This window comes from Asterias rubens, chromosome 13 (assembly GCF_902459465.1).
Source record: "Asterias rubens chromosome 13, eAstRub1.3, whole genome shotgun sequence".
NCBI classification, from domain to species: Eukaryota; Metazoa; Echinodermata; class Asteroidea; order Forcipulatida; family Asteriidae; genus Asterias; species Asterias rubens.
The window spans coordinates 13051393-13067581 of record NC_047074.1 but is presented as its reverse complement, the minus strand read 5'-3'; the positions used below and the strand labels follow the sequence as shown (position 1 = coordinate 13067581).

At 38.0% G+C, this 16189-nt stretch overlaps 1 protein-coding gene across 1 annotated transcript in view; it reads right to left on the bottom strand.

The window, feature by feature from the left end:
* Positions 1-5089: 5089 nt before the first annotated feature.
* The window catches only part of LOC117298748 (UDP-glucose:glycoprotein glucosyltransferase 1-like), a 29462-nt gene continuing 18362 nt past the window's right edge, over positions 5090-16189 (bottom strand). The window contains exons 22-36 of the mRNA XM_033782068.1: positions 15905-16090; positions 15267-15317; positions 14888-15026; positions 14086-14244; positions 13451-13536; positions 12887-12971; positions 12287-12378; positions 11659-11769; positions 10485-10569; positions 9709-9818; positions 8793-9026; positions 8311-8425; positions 7163-7279; positions 6349-6499; positions 5090-5824 (exon numbers count right to left, since the gene is read on the bottom strand). Coding sequence (XP_033637959.1) covers positions 5805-5824; positions 6349-6499; positions 7163-7279; positions 8311-8425; positions 8793-9026; positions 9709-9818; positions 10485-10569; positions 11659-11769; positions 12287-12378; positions 12887-12971; positions 13451-13536; positions 14086-14244; positions 14888-15026; positions 15267-15317; positions 15905-16090 — 1741 coding nt within the window. The 3' untranslated portion in view covers positions 5090-5804. The remainder of the gene's footprint in view (positions 5825-6348; positions 6500-7162; positions 7280-8310; positions 8426-8792; positions 9027-9708; positions 9819-10484; positions 10570-11658; positions 11770-12286; positions 12379-12886; positions 12972-13450; positions 13537-14085; positions 14245-14887; positions 15027-15266; positions 15318-15904; positions 16091-16189) is intronic.

Sequence of the window (16189 nt, the reverse complement as noted above, 5' to 3'; positions counted from 1 at the left end):
TGATAAAAATGCTGGACTTACCTCTTGGGATTTTTTTCAGTTTTTGGACTAAATTTGGTAAAAATGCTGGACTTACCCCTTGCGATTGTTTCAATTTGTGGCCTAAATTTGATAAAAATGCTGGACTTACCCCTTGTAATTTTTTAAGTTTTTGGCCAAAGTTTGATAAAATTGCTGGACTTACCTCTTGGGATTTTTTTCAGGTTTTGGACTAAATTTTGTAAAAATGCTGGACTTACCCCTTGCGATTGTTTCAATTTTTGGCCTAAATTTGATAAAAATGTTGGACTTGCCCTTTGTGATTTGTTAGTAAATGGACGCAAATTGATAAAAATGCTGGACATACCCCTTGTGATTTTTTCAGTTTTTGGCCAAATTTGATAAAAATGCTGGACTTACCCCTTGTGATTTTTTCAGTTTTTGGCCTAAATTTGATAGAAATGCTGTACTTACCCCTTGTGATTTTCTTTAGTGTACGGCCTAAAATTGATGAAAATGCTGGACTTACCCCCTTGTGATTTTTTTTAATGGCCTAAATTTGATAAAAATACTGGACTTACCCCTTGTCATTTTTTGGCCAAAGTTTGATAAAAATGCTGGACTTACCTCTTGGGATTTTTTTCAGTTTTTGGACTAAATTTGGTAAAAATGCTGGACTAACCCCTTGCGATTGTTTCAATTTTTGGCCTAAATTTGATAAAAATGCTGTGATTTTTTCAGTTTTTCGACTAAATTTGGTAAAAATGCTGGACTTACCCCCTTGTGATTTTTTTTAGTGTACGGCCTAAAATTGATGAAAATGCTGGACTTACCCCCTTGTGATTTTTTTTAATGGCCTAAATTTGATAAAAATACTGGACTTACCCCTTGTCATTTTTTGGCCAAAGTTTGATAAAAATGCTGGACTTACCCCTTGTGATTTTTTTTATGGCCTAAATTTGATAAAAATGCTGGACTTACCCCTTGTAATTTGTTCAGTTTTTGGCCAAAGTTTGATAAAATTGCTGGACTTACCTCGTGGGATTTTTTTCAGTTTTTGAACTAAATTTTGGTAAAAAATGCTGGACTTACCCCTTGTGATTTTTTTAAGTTTATGGCCTAAAATGTATGAAAATGCTTGACTTACCCCTTGTGATTTTTTTTTATGGCCTTAATTTGATAAAAATGCTGGACTTACCCCTTGTGATTTTTTCAGTTTTTGGCCTAAATTTGATAGAAATGCTGGACTTACCCCTTGTGATTTATTTTAGTTTATGGCCTAAAATTGATGAAAATGCTGGATTAACCCCTTGTGATTTTTTCAGTTTTTGGCCAAATTTGTAAAAAAATACTGGCCTTACCCCTTGTCATTTTTTCAGTTTTTGGCCAAACTTTGATAAAAATGCTGGACTAACCCCTTGCGATTGTTTCAATTTCTGGCCTAAATTTGATAAAAATGCTGGACTTACCCCCTTGTGATTTTTTTTTATGGCCTAAATTTGATAAAAATGCTAGACTTACTCCTTGGTTTTTTTTTCAGTTTTTGGACTAAATTTGGTAAAAATGCTGGACTTACCCCCTTGTGATTTTTTTTAATGGCCTAAATTTGATAAAAATACTGGACTTACCCCTTGTCATTTTTTGGCCAAAGTTTGATAAAAATGCTGGACTTACCCCTTGTGATTTTTTCAGTTTTTGGACTAAATTTAATAAAAATGCTGGACTTACCCCCTTGTGATTTTTTCAGTTTCTGGACTAAATTTGATAAAAATGCTGGACTTACCCCTTGTTTTTTTTTCAGTGTTTGGCCTAAATTTGATTAGAATGCTGGACTTACCCCTTGTGATTTTTTCAGTTTTTGGCCAAATTTGATTAGAATGCTGGACTTACCCCTTGTGATTTGCTCAATTTTTGCCAACAAACAGCAATTTCTTTTTAGTTTGATGGTGAACTTCATCGTCTTAAAATCCACTCGCGCTAGTCACTTTTTGGCTGTTCCTGCAACAAACTGGTTGATCTCTTCCCAAACTTTTATTGTGCAGTATTAGCTTGTCTCTATGATGGTACTTTTCATACAGGCAAAAATCGTTAAGCTTTAGGGTTTTACTCTCCACAGTGTTCACTGCACTCTATATGACACTGGTTGTCCAAAACCCCAAACGTCAAGGGCGAATTGTCATTATCCGGAATAGGATGGAGGCAAACTGTGGTCAAACCATTGATAACTTCCGGTAGTTTAGTTTGTTACTACTGTTGAACAACATTCAAATCGATGATTCATTTCACTTAAAGGGGGTGATCCAGTTATTAACACAATTATTCCAAATTGGGTAAATTAATAACCCCAATCAGGAAGTTCCAATCTTGAGTTAGAGCGACCTAGTCCCAATTTCACAGAGCTGCTTAGGCACAAAATGTAGCTCAGCACGATGTCACCAATCAATTCAGTTTCTGATGAAGCTCCTAGCTTAGGAGTAAAACGTAACTAACTAAAATGATATGTAAGAAAAATATACATATTTTTGGGGATACATGATTGCCAACAATTCAGATGAACGTTAATGATAATAACTTAAATCAGTTTCTGTTTTGCAAACAAAATCTAAAAACGTTCGCCCTTTTCCAACCGTAAACAACTCTGAAATTCTGCTGTCCATTTTATTTTTCTTGAAGTCATCCGGGCCTACGTGGACATCCGGACAGTGTGGGTTATGTTTGTCTATTACTTTTTTTGTCAGTCTCCACAACACCAGCGTTACTAGCAAGACAGGAAATTTGTCACATATAATAAAAAAACAAATATCAGGGCTTGGCATTTTTCCTGTAAAAGGCGTCAATCGTGTGACTGTTTCAACACACGATAGAAATGCTACATCATTCCTAATGATTGAAAAAACATCAACTTTTGAATGAGCCGATCTATTTGAGCTTGTACCAGCTGTTAGCTGTCCCTCGGCTTAGTTGTGTCAAATCCGGTGTGGTTAGTGTGGGGTCTAATCCCGATCAGGACATCTCGTGTGTCTTAACCTGACCGGGATTCGAACCCACACTCTGACAGCTTAGCCGCAAAGAAAAACAGTTCCAAGGAATATGGAAACCTCAGCCAAGACATGTGGCTGAAATGCCGGGATTCGAACTCGTACTCTGAAAACTCAGCTGCAAAAAAGCACAGTTCCACGGGATAGATAACTCAAGATACGATACTTGGATTACATGTAATAAAAACTGTTGGAATGCAATGCCCTTCAAATCACCGATGAGTGTGTTTCCATCTTGAACTTGAAAATAAAAGCAGCAATAAAAAACAAGCTCATGATGCAAGTATTTATCATTACTTATTAAGGCTGAAATATTTCTCGATTTCAACCACTATTTAATGTTAGAATAACCTTGCCCTAGATGTGTATACAATAGTAAGAACAGAAAGGAAAACAAGAAAACACTCATGTTATTACAATATAATAATACCCACTTTCTCTCATTAATATAGTAGTAAAATACCAAACCACAAGTTTGCACCATCTTATAGGCACTGGACACCTTTGGTATCTGTCAAAAACCAGTATTCTCACTTTGTGTATCCCAACATATGCACAAAATAACAAACCTGTGAAAGTTCTGACTCAAAAACTTGCATCAAAGTTGCAAGAGAATAATGAAAGAAAAAATACCCTTGTTGCAACAATGTGTGTGCTTCCAGATGCCTAAAAAAGGCTTCAGGCCTGAAGTCTTTTATCAGAATCAAATATTTGATTTAGAAATCACCTTTCTCAAAAACTACCTACACGTGTAACTTTAACAGCTCCCCATTGCTCGTTACCACGTCAGTTTTTAAGTTAATAATTATTTGGGGTAATTTCCAATAGTGTCCAGTGCCTTTACATAAACATTTACTTAAAGCGACAAATAAGGAACCTGATGAAATCTTTCGAGCATTGAGATTGGTTTATACTATATAAGTTATACTATTATAAAAAACATTTATGATTTAACCTGCCAATAGCATAATACTGGTTTTGCAAAGTGACCTTAGTGTTTAAGTAAAAAACTACGCTGTGACGGGATCCGAGGGTGCTATTTGCTCATTTGTCTCTTTGTTCAAGCACCTTAATAGTTGAAACGCTGACTATTATTATATTAGTATTACTACTATTATTCTATATGTACATTCCCATGTCAATACCACAGAGAGCAAAATAGAGGAGTCAAACAATTCTGAATCTAGGATCTAAACGTTAAAAGATACATTGACCCCCAAAATAATGGCACTTCCACCTTTTGTTGACCCCTGCCGTCGATTTCACAGAACTCTTCCGAACTTAAGACTAATCTTAGGACTTAGGACGAGTCCCAACCCTGCACTGTAGCATGCATACCTCAAGATTAATCCTAAGTTAGGATGAGTTACTCGTTCTTACTCGAGATAAGACGAGTCCTAACTCTTTGTGAAATCTACTCCAGGACCTTAAGAATTCAAGGAACTTTTGGGAACAGTTTCCCCAGCACTTCGAGAAGTAGAACAAAGAGTGAGTTTTGACATATGTTTTTGTTTGTTTTTTACCACCGGGTTGTCATGAAAAAGGCAGATTTCATATAAACCTCTGAAATGTTCTTATCCGTGGTGAGTGCAAAGAATTCAAAATGTGCAAATTAATGTCAAGAAAGTTTACAATGAAAGACATAAATACTGTATGTAAGACGGACTTTGTGGCTTGTGGACTCCATATCAGCTTTTTGCACAAGGGCTGCTAAACTGTTGCTACTGGACAGAAGGGATAATTTACTGTTATTTTTAAACATCAAATAAAAACCAAATCGACTTGGGTAGGATTTGAACCAATGACCTGTGCTGGCGCTCTACCCACTGAGCTACATGTATCTAGCCCCATGTTGGCGGTCCACGTATTTTGTCAATATTTTTGATGGGGTGCCAGTCAGAAGCCAAACGACTGTTAACCCTTTGGGGCCTCAACATTTTTCAACAGCATCCCCTGTTGAACATCACATCAAACGAAAGCTCAACAATCGCTCTAAACAACCTAATGAGGCGGTATAAATGGGGGTTTTAGATTTTAAGTTAGGACCATTTATCAAAGTCCAATTTGACTTGTTTTCGGCGGTCGCTAGCTAGCGACCGCCTTGTGCACCAAAGGGTTAACTGATGTGTAGCCTGATGGGTAAGACCAATGGACCACACCCAAGTTTACAAAACTGCCTGAGTATTTATATAATATATTTTGTCTTGTAAACCACATACACAGATCAGGAACCAATAGATCTTTATCACGATGTGGCCATCTTGACTTTACTCCCTTCTTACTCATTGTAACCAAAGTGAGACTGGACGAAAAAACAGTCTGGTGCCATGTTTGTGCAATGAATATTGCCATTCATTACTGTTATTGGAAACAGGGAACATGACCAAGATGGTGACAGCATGATAAAGGACTGTTGTTCCTAACCTCTAACTTTTGTTCTACATTTCCCCGTTTCTACAAAGTACCTTTAAAAATGCAACACTTGGAATACTCACACATGATTTAACATATCAGAAAAAAAAAATGTTCAAACAAAACCTCAGAGGTCAGGCTTTTTCTTCCTCACCTTTGACCTTGGGTGTGTCAAAGCTCAGTATCCGGGATGGCCGACGAGGGACAGGTGTGAAACAGCTCATTGTGTGTGTCGACCTAAAATGAGACTTAGTATCAGTTGTTTGGCAGTTGGCGTTTAAAACGATAGTTGCTGTCTTCTTGCAAGAGCGCCCTCTGCTGGCTGCGTACGGAGCGGATAACAATCATTATAGTACATCTAATCTGAAGCCATCATCATAACTCGCTATGCTCGTCTGCAGAAACAAAATGAAAGAAAAAACAGATGTTTCAGGACACTGGACACCTTTGGTAATTGTCAAAGACTAGTCTTCTCACTTGGTATATCTCAACATATGCACAAAATAACAAATATGTGAAAATCGCACTCAATTGGTCGTCGAAGTTGCAAGAAAATAATGGAAGAAAAAACACAATTGTCACAAGAAGTTGTGTGCTTTCAAATGCTTGGTCTGGGGACCTCAAAAATCTAATATTGATGTCTCAAAATCAAATTCACTTTTTTTGTTAAACTACACTACTTCAGAGGGAGTCGTTTCCCACAATGTGTTATACTATCAGCAGCTCTCCAGTGCTTGTTACCAAGTCAGTTTTTAAGTTAATATTTGTTTTGAGTAATTAAAGTTGATATTTGTTTTGAGTAATTACCAAACGTGTACCTTCCCTTTAAGTCTAGTCGTCTCTAGTCACCTACCCAAACTTGCTCTACATTGTTATTAAACATGGCCTCTGTTCACCACTAGAGGGCTTTGAATCTTACCTGTTTTAATATCACTTTGTTTGCTTTTGTTTGATGAATTCTGAGCAACCCTTTCTTGTAGAGCTTTGATCTCATTATCATAATCGGTCCACTCAGGAACGATTCGTACGGCACTATGAAGTTTGGGTTCCTTGGTTAGAGGATTGTTGCACTGTATAAAAAAATATAAAAAAATTCAAGTCACTAAGAACCCGACGGTGACACTGGTGCGGTTGGGTTGTATTTTTTTACAGCCACTCATGCCAGGACACAACGCACTGCTTATAATTGTATTCTTGAAATAAGAAAACAAATATTTTCAAGGAAGTTTCTTGGGTCACTCCCATAAAATAGAAATTGTTTCTAGGGGATGAAACAAAATAATAGTTTTTCTTATTTTATTTCAAGAATATTATTTCAGCAGTGCATGGATTGGGTTTTCAGTTCCGACCCAACTGCATGGATTTTCTCTGGAAAAATTCTCTGCACTTTTCCGCCCTCATCTAGAACTTCCATTTTTGTTTTTTCTCCATTGGGTTCTTGGCTAGTATAATGATGAGTTCACTTTTTTGGGATTACTTGGCTTCATAACTAGAATGAAATTAAATGAATTCTCAAATAGATTTATTAGGATGTCCATTAAAAAAAAACTTAAGTAAAGATGTTCATTTTACAAACTCCAAATGAACTTACTAGTGTAGTGAGAAACATTACTGAAATGTTTGAGTTTGTGCGTAATTTTGTATCCACATATTGGAATTTGTTGAACGAACATTTTTACTGAAATGAATTGAATGTTCTGGGTGGGGTGGGGGGGGGGGGTTCCAAAACTTACCAAATCGATAGTCTTAGCGGTTGTTTTTTCAGAGTCGCTGCACCATGTCTCACACCATAACCATTCCTGAGGCAAGGAATGGATTGCCACTTGATGGATCATGTTGTTCGGCAAATCCTTAAAAAAAAAGGGGGAAAACATCAAAACCTTGAGTTAAATAAAAGTATCGGGATTGAACAAAGAGCAGGTTTTAAACCAATGATCTCTTAGTAACGTGCCGGTGCTCTACAAACTGAGCCACTAGCCCCATGTTGGCTGTCTCCCTTACTTGGCAACGAGCAATGGAGAGCTAAATAGGATTTGAAACTTTGCACGGTGGAAATACGATATAGTAAGGTTGGCGGTAACACCATGTAATGATGTCTAAATGAAGTTGGGGTGGTCCTGAAAAGAGCCTTCTTTTTCTCCCTAAGATGATCAGAGATCAGAGCATAGTGATCAAAACGTTTAGTTGAAGCCAATAGTTCTTTTATTGGTATTTACTCAAAATAGTTATTGGCATAAAACCTTACTTGGTGACGAGTAATGGGGAGAGGTTGATAGTATTAAACATTGTGAGAAACAGCTCCCTCTGAAGTGCCATAGTTTTCGAGAAAGAAGTAATTTTGCACGAATTTGATTTTGAGACCTCAGATTTAGAACTTGAGGTCTCGAAATCAACCATCTAAACGCACACAACTCCGTCTGACAGGGGTGTTTTTTCTTTCATTATCATCTCGCAAGTTCGATGACCGATTGAGCTCAAATTTCCACAGGTTTGTTGTTTTATGCTTATGTTGAGATACACCAACTGTGAAGGCTAGTCTTTGACAATTACCAATAGTGTCCACTGCCTTTAAGAACCACCCGAAATCATTTACAGATTATCACACATGGTGTAATCACAAACCTTTCTATATCAATGGAGAGCTGTTGATAGCATACACAATTGTGAGAAACTGCTAACTCTGAAGTAAAGTAGTTTTGGAGAAAGTGGTATTTTCTCACTTGACTATTAAAAGACTTCAGGTCTGTAGCAATTTTTAGGCTTCTTAAAACACACAAATAAGTGCAACAAGGGTGTTTTTTTTGGGGGGGGGGAGATGAAAAAATTGATTACCAGTTACAAACAGAGAAATCACATCCCTGCATATAATGAAAATACTGACCTGATCTAAATTGGAGAGACTGTTGGGATCTTGGCTCAGGGCTTGGTATTGTCCACGCAATCGATCTCCAGCAGCGATCTTACGGAACTTCACTAAGTCAACAACGTACAACGCACTATACAAGAGAGAAAACACAAATTTTGACAACACAAATTCGCTGCAAATAATTTCTGATCAGTAGACTTGTGCTGTATTCCTGCAAAACATTCGCAGCGAAAAGAGCCCTGTGAGTCAACATTTATATCACATTCACAGGAAATATTAATCGGGCTTAACTCTGTATTTTCTTTAGTTTTATTGGTAAACTTTAAATTTTAAATAATTGCAATTTTGAACGACTACAGAAGTTGAAACTTCTGTAGGTACTTTTTATAACACACATCCTCATTCACAGTGAGTAGGAATTCATGTCATGCCCAAACAATTTACCTACAAAAGGTATTAAAACCCTGTAAGTTTGAAGAAGAAAACAATTCACAAACCTGATGTGATATTTGCGTCCAGCCAGATGGCTCGCCCAGTAGCCCGACTTCCAGAACCTGAACCCGTCCATCTCCTTACGGCTTGAGCAGAATGGCGTGTATCCGTAGGGCGCCCCCTGGAGGTTAAGGTTAGCCAGCTCCTGAAGGTCGGCCCGTACGATCTGATCGGCATCGACAAATATGATCTTCTTGATGTTGAGAGGGAAGAGTACGTCTAGAAACAAAATTTTGTACCTGAGAGAAAAAAAAACAAATCAAAAATCAAAAAACAAATCTAAAACACACAAAAAAAGTAGAAAATAATGGAAAGCGAATATACAGATTTCATTATAGAATGACTGATTGATGAAAAAAAATCCACAATAAAGACAAAAAGTAGAAATTAATGGAAAGAGAATTACTTCAGATTTATGAAAAACAAAAATATTGGGAGACAAAAAGTTAGTCTTAAAACTTATTTTTAAAGATAGGGTCATAGATTTGTAAATATAAGAATGATTTAGTGTCTCGCTTATGGAAACGTGTGTCAAGACCGGACCTCGAACCAACACTCTGCTGATCAGAACAGGGCCCATTTTCATGGCTCTGCTTTCGCCCAATTCTGTGCTTTCAATCACCATTCTCTGCCTTCATGCAAACAGAGAATTTCTGTACTAGCTGTGTAAGCAAAGAATGCCTAGTAACATGGAGTACGCCCACGTACAAGCCAAAATTCCCGGCCAATCCATGAAATACGCTTGATGTAAGCGTGGAATTCCCTTTGCTTACGGTAAGCAGAGCCATGCAAGTGGACCCACATCTTGAGTCCAGTGTGTTTGACCACCTGGGGACAACACGCCATCTTGAAGCACCATTGATTTGTCTAAGATGGGAAAAAACTTTCCCCCCCCCCACCATGTCAGCAGTGCATTCTTACCCCCATATAAGACGCTGTTTCTCAGTCTGCTGGTGAAGCCAACGAGGCCATTTGTACTGAACCAGTTCATACTCAAACCCGTACTCTGCTGCCATGCTTGGGATGAACTCCTGTAGGAATAACAAAGTCAAACAAAAAGTCACTTTAGATACAAATACTAAAATAATTTTGGCAAAATCACACTTAAGCTCGGTTCATACTTCCTGCAAATATCATGTGAATTTGATGTGAATTTGGCGTCACAACTCTGTTTTCGCAGACAGGGCAGAGAGTTGAGCACAACTCAACTGCTACGAATTATTCGTTGCGAATATGTGACATCAACATTCAAATCGCATTCCCATTCACAGGAAGTATGAACCGGACTTTTCACTCAAGGATGTGATAAAAAAGGGCTGAGAAAAAAAATGTACTCTAAGCACAAAGCACAAGTATCATGCGAGCTCAAAAACTTGCGAGCATGAAGCCAAAATATTAACATTTACTTTTGGATTTAAAAGCCCTACTCTGCAATCCGGGGCCTTGTTATACCTCCATTTCTCTTAGAATTTGATCTAACCACCACCCCCCCCCCTAACAAAAAAAATAAATAAATAAAAAATAAATAAAATAAACAAGTTTTTTTTTTTGGGGGGGAGGGGGGGGGGGAAGAAAATTGGAGGAATCACATCCCTCCATGGTGCTACCACAAACCTAACCTGATTACAGAAATAAATTGGCTTCAGAGTAATATAAAAAATTGCCGTTGATAGTATTAAAAATTGAGAACTGTTTACCTTGAATGTTGGAGAAAGATAGTTTTTGAGGAACCAGAACTTGACTGGTGACTTGGTGTGTTTGAGAACACTCATCATCATGATCCTGAAACAAAGGATAATATTATCATACATTATTAAACACAGAATGTTCGAGTCCTAAAGTGAAACGATTAGCACCCTGGATTGGGCTCGAACCCAAGACCTTTTGAAGTCAAGATGTTTTATCCAAGAGACCACAAAGCTTGCTCAGTGACAAAAGAATACAGAAGACAATTAAGACCCTGAATTGGACTCGAACCCAAGACCTTTTACATTGAAGTCAAGATGTTTTATCCAATAGACCAGAAAGCTTGCTTAGTGGCAAAAGAATAAAGAAGACAATTAGCACCCTGAATTGGACTCGGACCCAAGACCTTTAACATACAAGATGTTTTATCTAAGAGACCACAAAGCTTGCTTAGTGACAAAATAATAAAGAAGACAATTAAGACCCTGAATTGGACTCGAACCCAAGACCTTTTACATTAAAGTCAAGATGTTTTATCTAAGAGACCACAAAGCTTGCTTAGTGACAAAAGAATAAAGAAGAAAATTAAGACCCTGAATTGGACTCGAACCCAAGACCTTTTACATTGAAGTCAAGATGTTTTATCCAATAGACCAGAAAGCTTGCTTAGTGGTAAAAGGATAAAGCACACTCATAAAAGAAATATATACGTAGAGAACATACACTTGTTGCTACAGATATAAAATGCCGTAATTTCCTGCGTAAAAGACACTGCTTATCTGAATTTCGAAAAGTAAACAAAAAGCATCAAATCTGACGGTGCAAAAAAGGCCATGAAGCTATGTTTTTTAGTTTGATATTATTTCAGAAAACTAAAGCGAACGGCGGGCATTAACCCCCCTCCCTCCCAGCATGCGATTTGCACGCTTGTGAAAATTTTAATAATTGTGAACGGCCCCTTAATTTATAATTTATTGCACTTCGAAGATGTGTGAAGGCGCAAACAACAAAACAAATTCCATTAAATTACGAACAGCAAATTACAAACAATGACAGTTACATAAAAAGCAGACCGAAAGGTATTAAAACTGGAATCTGAGAGAAGAAGTAAAAATGCAGGCAGCTAGATTAACAGCGCCCTCTCTTGATATTTGTGAACGGCCTCTTAGTAGACACTAAACTCACCTTAGGAAGCGCTCGTAAAGATGTCCTGATGCAATGGAGAAGATGTTCAACGTCTTGTCTTGTTCGGTCTCAGTGTCCTTACTGCCGGAACCAGTAAAACTAGAAAAGAAACTGTGACATTTTTAGGAATGTGCCAAGAAATACAGACAGGTTGACAGTATTTCAGCAACCCATTCTGGTATTTTATGCTTTAAGGATAGTATCATACTTTCATTTAATTTTTTACCAATCGTGCCGATTGCGAAGTCAAGGACTCTCAAAAAAGGAAATTTAATCACTGTACTAGCCAAGAAACCAACGGAGATAAGACAAAGAGTTTTAGTTATAGATGTGGGAGGAAAACCCACGCAGTCAGGTAGGGACTTTAAACTCAATCCACGCAGTGCCCCTGAAGTGACTCGAACCAGGGTCCTAGGGGTGGTAGGCAAGAAAAGACACCACTACTCCAACCCGCTCTAACCTGTTGTTAACCACTCTTAAGATAAAAAGCTATTGGCATGTTAATCCCACTCTAGTCATTTCTTTGTTCAACCCCCAAAAATTGTCAATAATTTGTGTTTTTTTAAGGGGTTTTCTGTAAGTTTTCTTCAAGTGGGGATGATGACGGTAAGCTTGGAGGTCCATTCACCTTGACAATGAGTCCCATATCCCTCCAGCTACTCTCTCAGTTCCTGAGTCCGATAAGAGAGTCTCGGACTCTTTACCTGGTTGCTTGCTCACCTAGAAGGGTAGAAGGAAAAATAACTCAAGGTATGAGTAAGGATACTAAAAGCTAAAACAAAATGAAGTTTTGGTTGAAAGTTAATTTATTAGATGGCAACTTGCATCGGGGATAAAGATTATTTTTTTCACAGAGCTCAGGAAAGTACTGAGTATACAGTGCTAACACACATCAATGTATGGGTAAAAACCAAAATTAATATTTTATATCCCGATCCGAGTTTCTGTCTACTAAATCGTTGTGGTACCCACTGCTAAATATAGGATTCGAACTGCCTCTAGCTACTGGGCAATGTTTGGGGTCTTGTTGGTAAGACAGTGTTCTTGAAATGCAAAGGTCGTGGGCTTGAATCCCACCGGAGTAACTGTGATTTTTTTCACAGAACTCGGAAAAGTACCGAGTATACAGTGCTAACGCCCATCGGTGTGTATGGGTAAATTTAAAACTGTAGAAGGGTAGGGGTTGGGTAAGGAAATTTGATATCTTCTTTCTGCAATAAATACATACCTTAATTTTAATGATTTTACTCTTGAAGCTGTCCATAATGACAATAGCGTTATCGTCACCAGGTTGTGAATCCAGTCCCTCATGACTGCAATCAAGAAATTGAAAAAAAAAAAAAGGCGTTACAAGATTAAAAAGAATCTAATCCATAGGCGGATTGATTAAGTTCCACCGTTTATGGATTCACCAGGAAAACTTGGATGCCAAAGTAAAACAAAATATCGCCATCAACTTGGTAACAAATCGGGCAATGCATCTTAAAATCGGGCAATGCATCTTAAAAATAGACTGATATGTTCAGTGAAAAAATCAATAAAAATTCCTGTTTTGGTGTAGTGCAGCAAAAAACTAAAGCTGAAAAGTTTAAATCTTTCTTAAATATTATTCTGCAATAAGAACATTTCACCGCATCTTAATTGTCCACCATGGCATTTCTGTATACCAAAAGAGTGACTCTTTTCCTACAAGACGTAACATTATCTTCAGCCATTTCAAATCTTTTTCAATTTATTCATTTATGCAAATGTGTATACAGCCAGTCAGCCAATCAGAGTACATCATACTGACCCTGTGACCTGGAAGATGTCAGCTGATCTTCCCTGTCTCAGTCTGAGCATCCAGGCTCCAGGGTTGGCCTTCAACTGGAAATAACCCTGTCAGAAAAAAAAAAAGCAAAAAAAAAAAAAACAAGAGTAAACTTGTGGGATTTGAAACTTTGCCTGGTTCTGAGAAGAACCGTTGGTTGATAACTCAACTCAATCTCCTGAAGATGATCAGAGTTTACCCATCAACACTTCGAGTTGTCAACCGCCGGTTCTTTTCAGAACTAACACAAATCAAAAGAGATTAACATAAGATGCTACTTCAAACCTCACCTCATTAAAGAATAATAATAGCTTCATCAAACTGGTTACCTTGCATGTCAGAAATAATTTTGGTGACATTGTTCCACTCATTTCTCAAAAACAAGAGCTTAGAGTGCTGATGCTGGACCGGGATGCGTGGAAGGCGACCATCAGAGTTCCCTGAGATGGCATCGGCTAGACACTCGCTCAACACGACAGCACCTCAGCAAGAAATATTCTAAGGGAAGCTTTCTACCATTAAACCGTGTAAGTTTAATGTAAATCTGTGGATATTGTGTTTTTGCGTCCTACAAAAAGTACCCAAACCCTTTAAACACAACCGAAAGTCTTACTTACCAAGTTCGCCATGACGATAGTATCTTGCGTGACTGGCCGTTGCTTGTTGCCGAGAGTAAACTGAAGTCCCCTCGGTGGTTGGCCGCTGAGTTGATCAAAACAATGTCCTTCCACCAGGATGTACTCCAACTCGTAATCACCATGGATACCGGTCTCCGTCTGGGTACCAGTGAAACCAAGAATGATCCGGTTAGATCCAGATTGTTCAAATACTAATTTCTGTTTACTTGAACTAAGGGAATGAATGAGTGATGTAAATTGGCCATTCATAAATACCCCAGACAGTTATTTTTGTTGGTGGAGAACACATCATGATAAAAACGTTACAGCCGATAAAGACACAGCTGGAGCTGTTTAAGACTGGCTGGCTTCGAATGTTTGGAGCAACAGCTCATTCACGCCAGTTTACTTGTAAACACAGAACCCAGTATATAGCTTTTTGTATCAGTGCGTTATATATTTTTACATGAGCTTATTTATACACATCCTACAAGCACCAAACACTTTTTTTTTTTTTTTTTTAGAAATTGTACAAACTTTAAAAATTCACTTAAAGAAAACTCACTATAAGTGTTAAAAAAAAAAATATTTTTCAACAAAAGGGCATTTATGAATCTGCATAAAAGAGTAGTTTTCCGGTCTTAAATGGTTGTTCAAAATCTTGCAGGGTCGTGGCCTTGCGATTAAGGTCACAACTTGCTTCACCTTCAAGGGCAGCCTTTATATTTAATTCACATTGGTAAATACTAGCACAAATATTGGAAATTTGTCCAATGTCAGAGTTATAACCAAATGAACTGACCTCACTGAGTTTGATGTTGTCCAGGTCATGAGCCGTCTTAACAGACTCTACCAACCAGCTCTCAGGGGTCAATAGGTTAAGGGTCAAGAGGGTGTCTGGGGGCATGTCGGTGAACTTGGCAAACGGTCCCGCTGTTAAACTACAAGACAAAAGAGAAACATTTTAAAATAAGATAAAATTACAGAAGAAAAATTCAATGCGGTTAAGCAAACTTAATAAATAGACAAATAGTAAATATCGGGGGGGAGAGTCATTACTGACAAAACAAATCTAAAACTGGGATCCGGATCTTAGGAGGCACATTAAAATGATGGCATTTGCTCTGGTCTATTTACGAACATAAATAACAAACCAAATAAATCAGTAAACTCTTCCTTACCTACTGTCCACCCTGAATGACAACTCCGGCTGAAGAACATAGCGATAAAATCTGAAAACAAAAAAGTAACATAAACAAAAATACACCATCATTCACAAAGTATTACTATTCACTGCTAACAAAAGGTCCGTACCTACACAAACACTTTTAACTGGTGAAGCGATGGCCATCTTTCCACAACCCATTGAGTTAAAGATTTTAAGGAGCTTCTGTTAAAATTATTCTTATTAAGCCTGCGTGGCTACTGTTTATCGACTACTCGGTTAATCTTGCCACCCTGACTACTACCAAAATAGTCGCTACTAACTGCTTGGTGAACCACATGTGTTGCTCAAGACTTTTTATGAAAACATAATTTACTTACGAAAAATCAATCCTATCAGCAAATAAGTTTCACAATATTGCGCCTGCGACAAACAATATGCATCTTGGATCTTGGATATTTTAAAGATTAGTCGCGACTAGTGTCAGAGTGGCCAGTATTTGAGGCATGACTATTTGATAAGTGAAGTTCACTTGTCACCCAGGCCTAATTCTCATTACCAGAGATGTTAATCAAAGAGCAGGTGAACCCAGAAAAAAAAATTGATTTCCGGTTAAAAATATATAAAATCACATCCCTGAAGAAGTAAACTAACCTCTTGAGTGGCATCTCAGAGAGCATATCCTTAGGGTTCATGAAGACCTTGACCTTGACATTGATGACCTGCGTCAGGACCATCAAGATGTGACTCCACTTCTGTGCCTGGGGACTCAGCGGGTCCATGACGGCCACAATGTCAAAACTGGGCTTGTCTGGGTGGCGAGGGGGAATATCTACCACACTGTGTGGACAGGAAAGGTTAATGAGATTAAAAACTGGGCTTGTCTGGGTGCCGGCGGGTATATCACAGTGTAACATTACCAAGATTCAAAATTGGGCT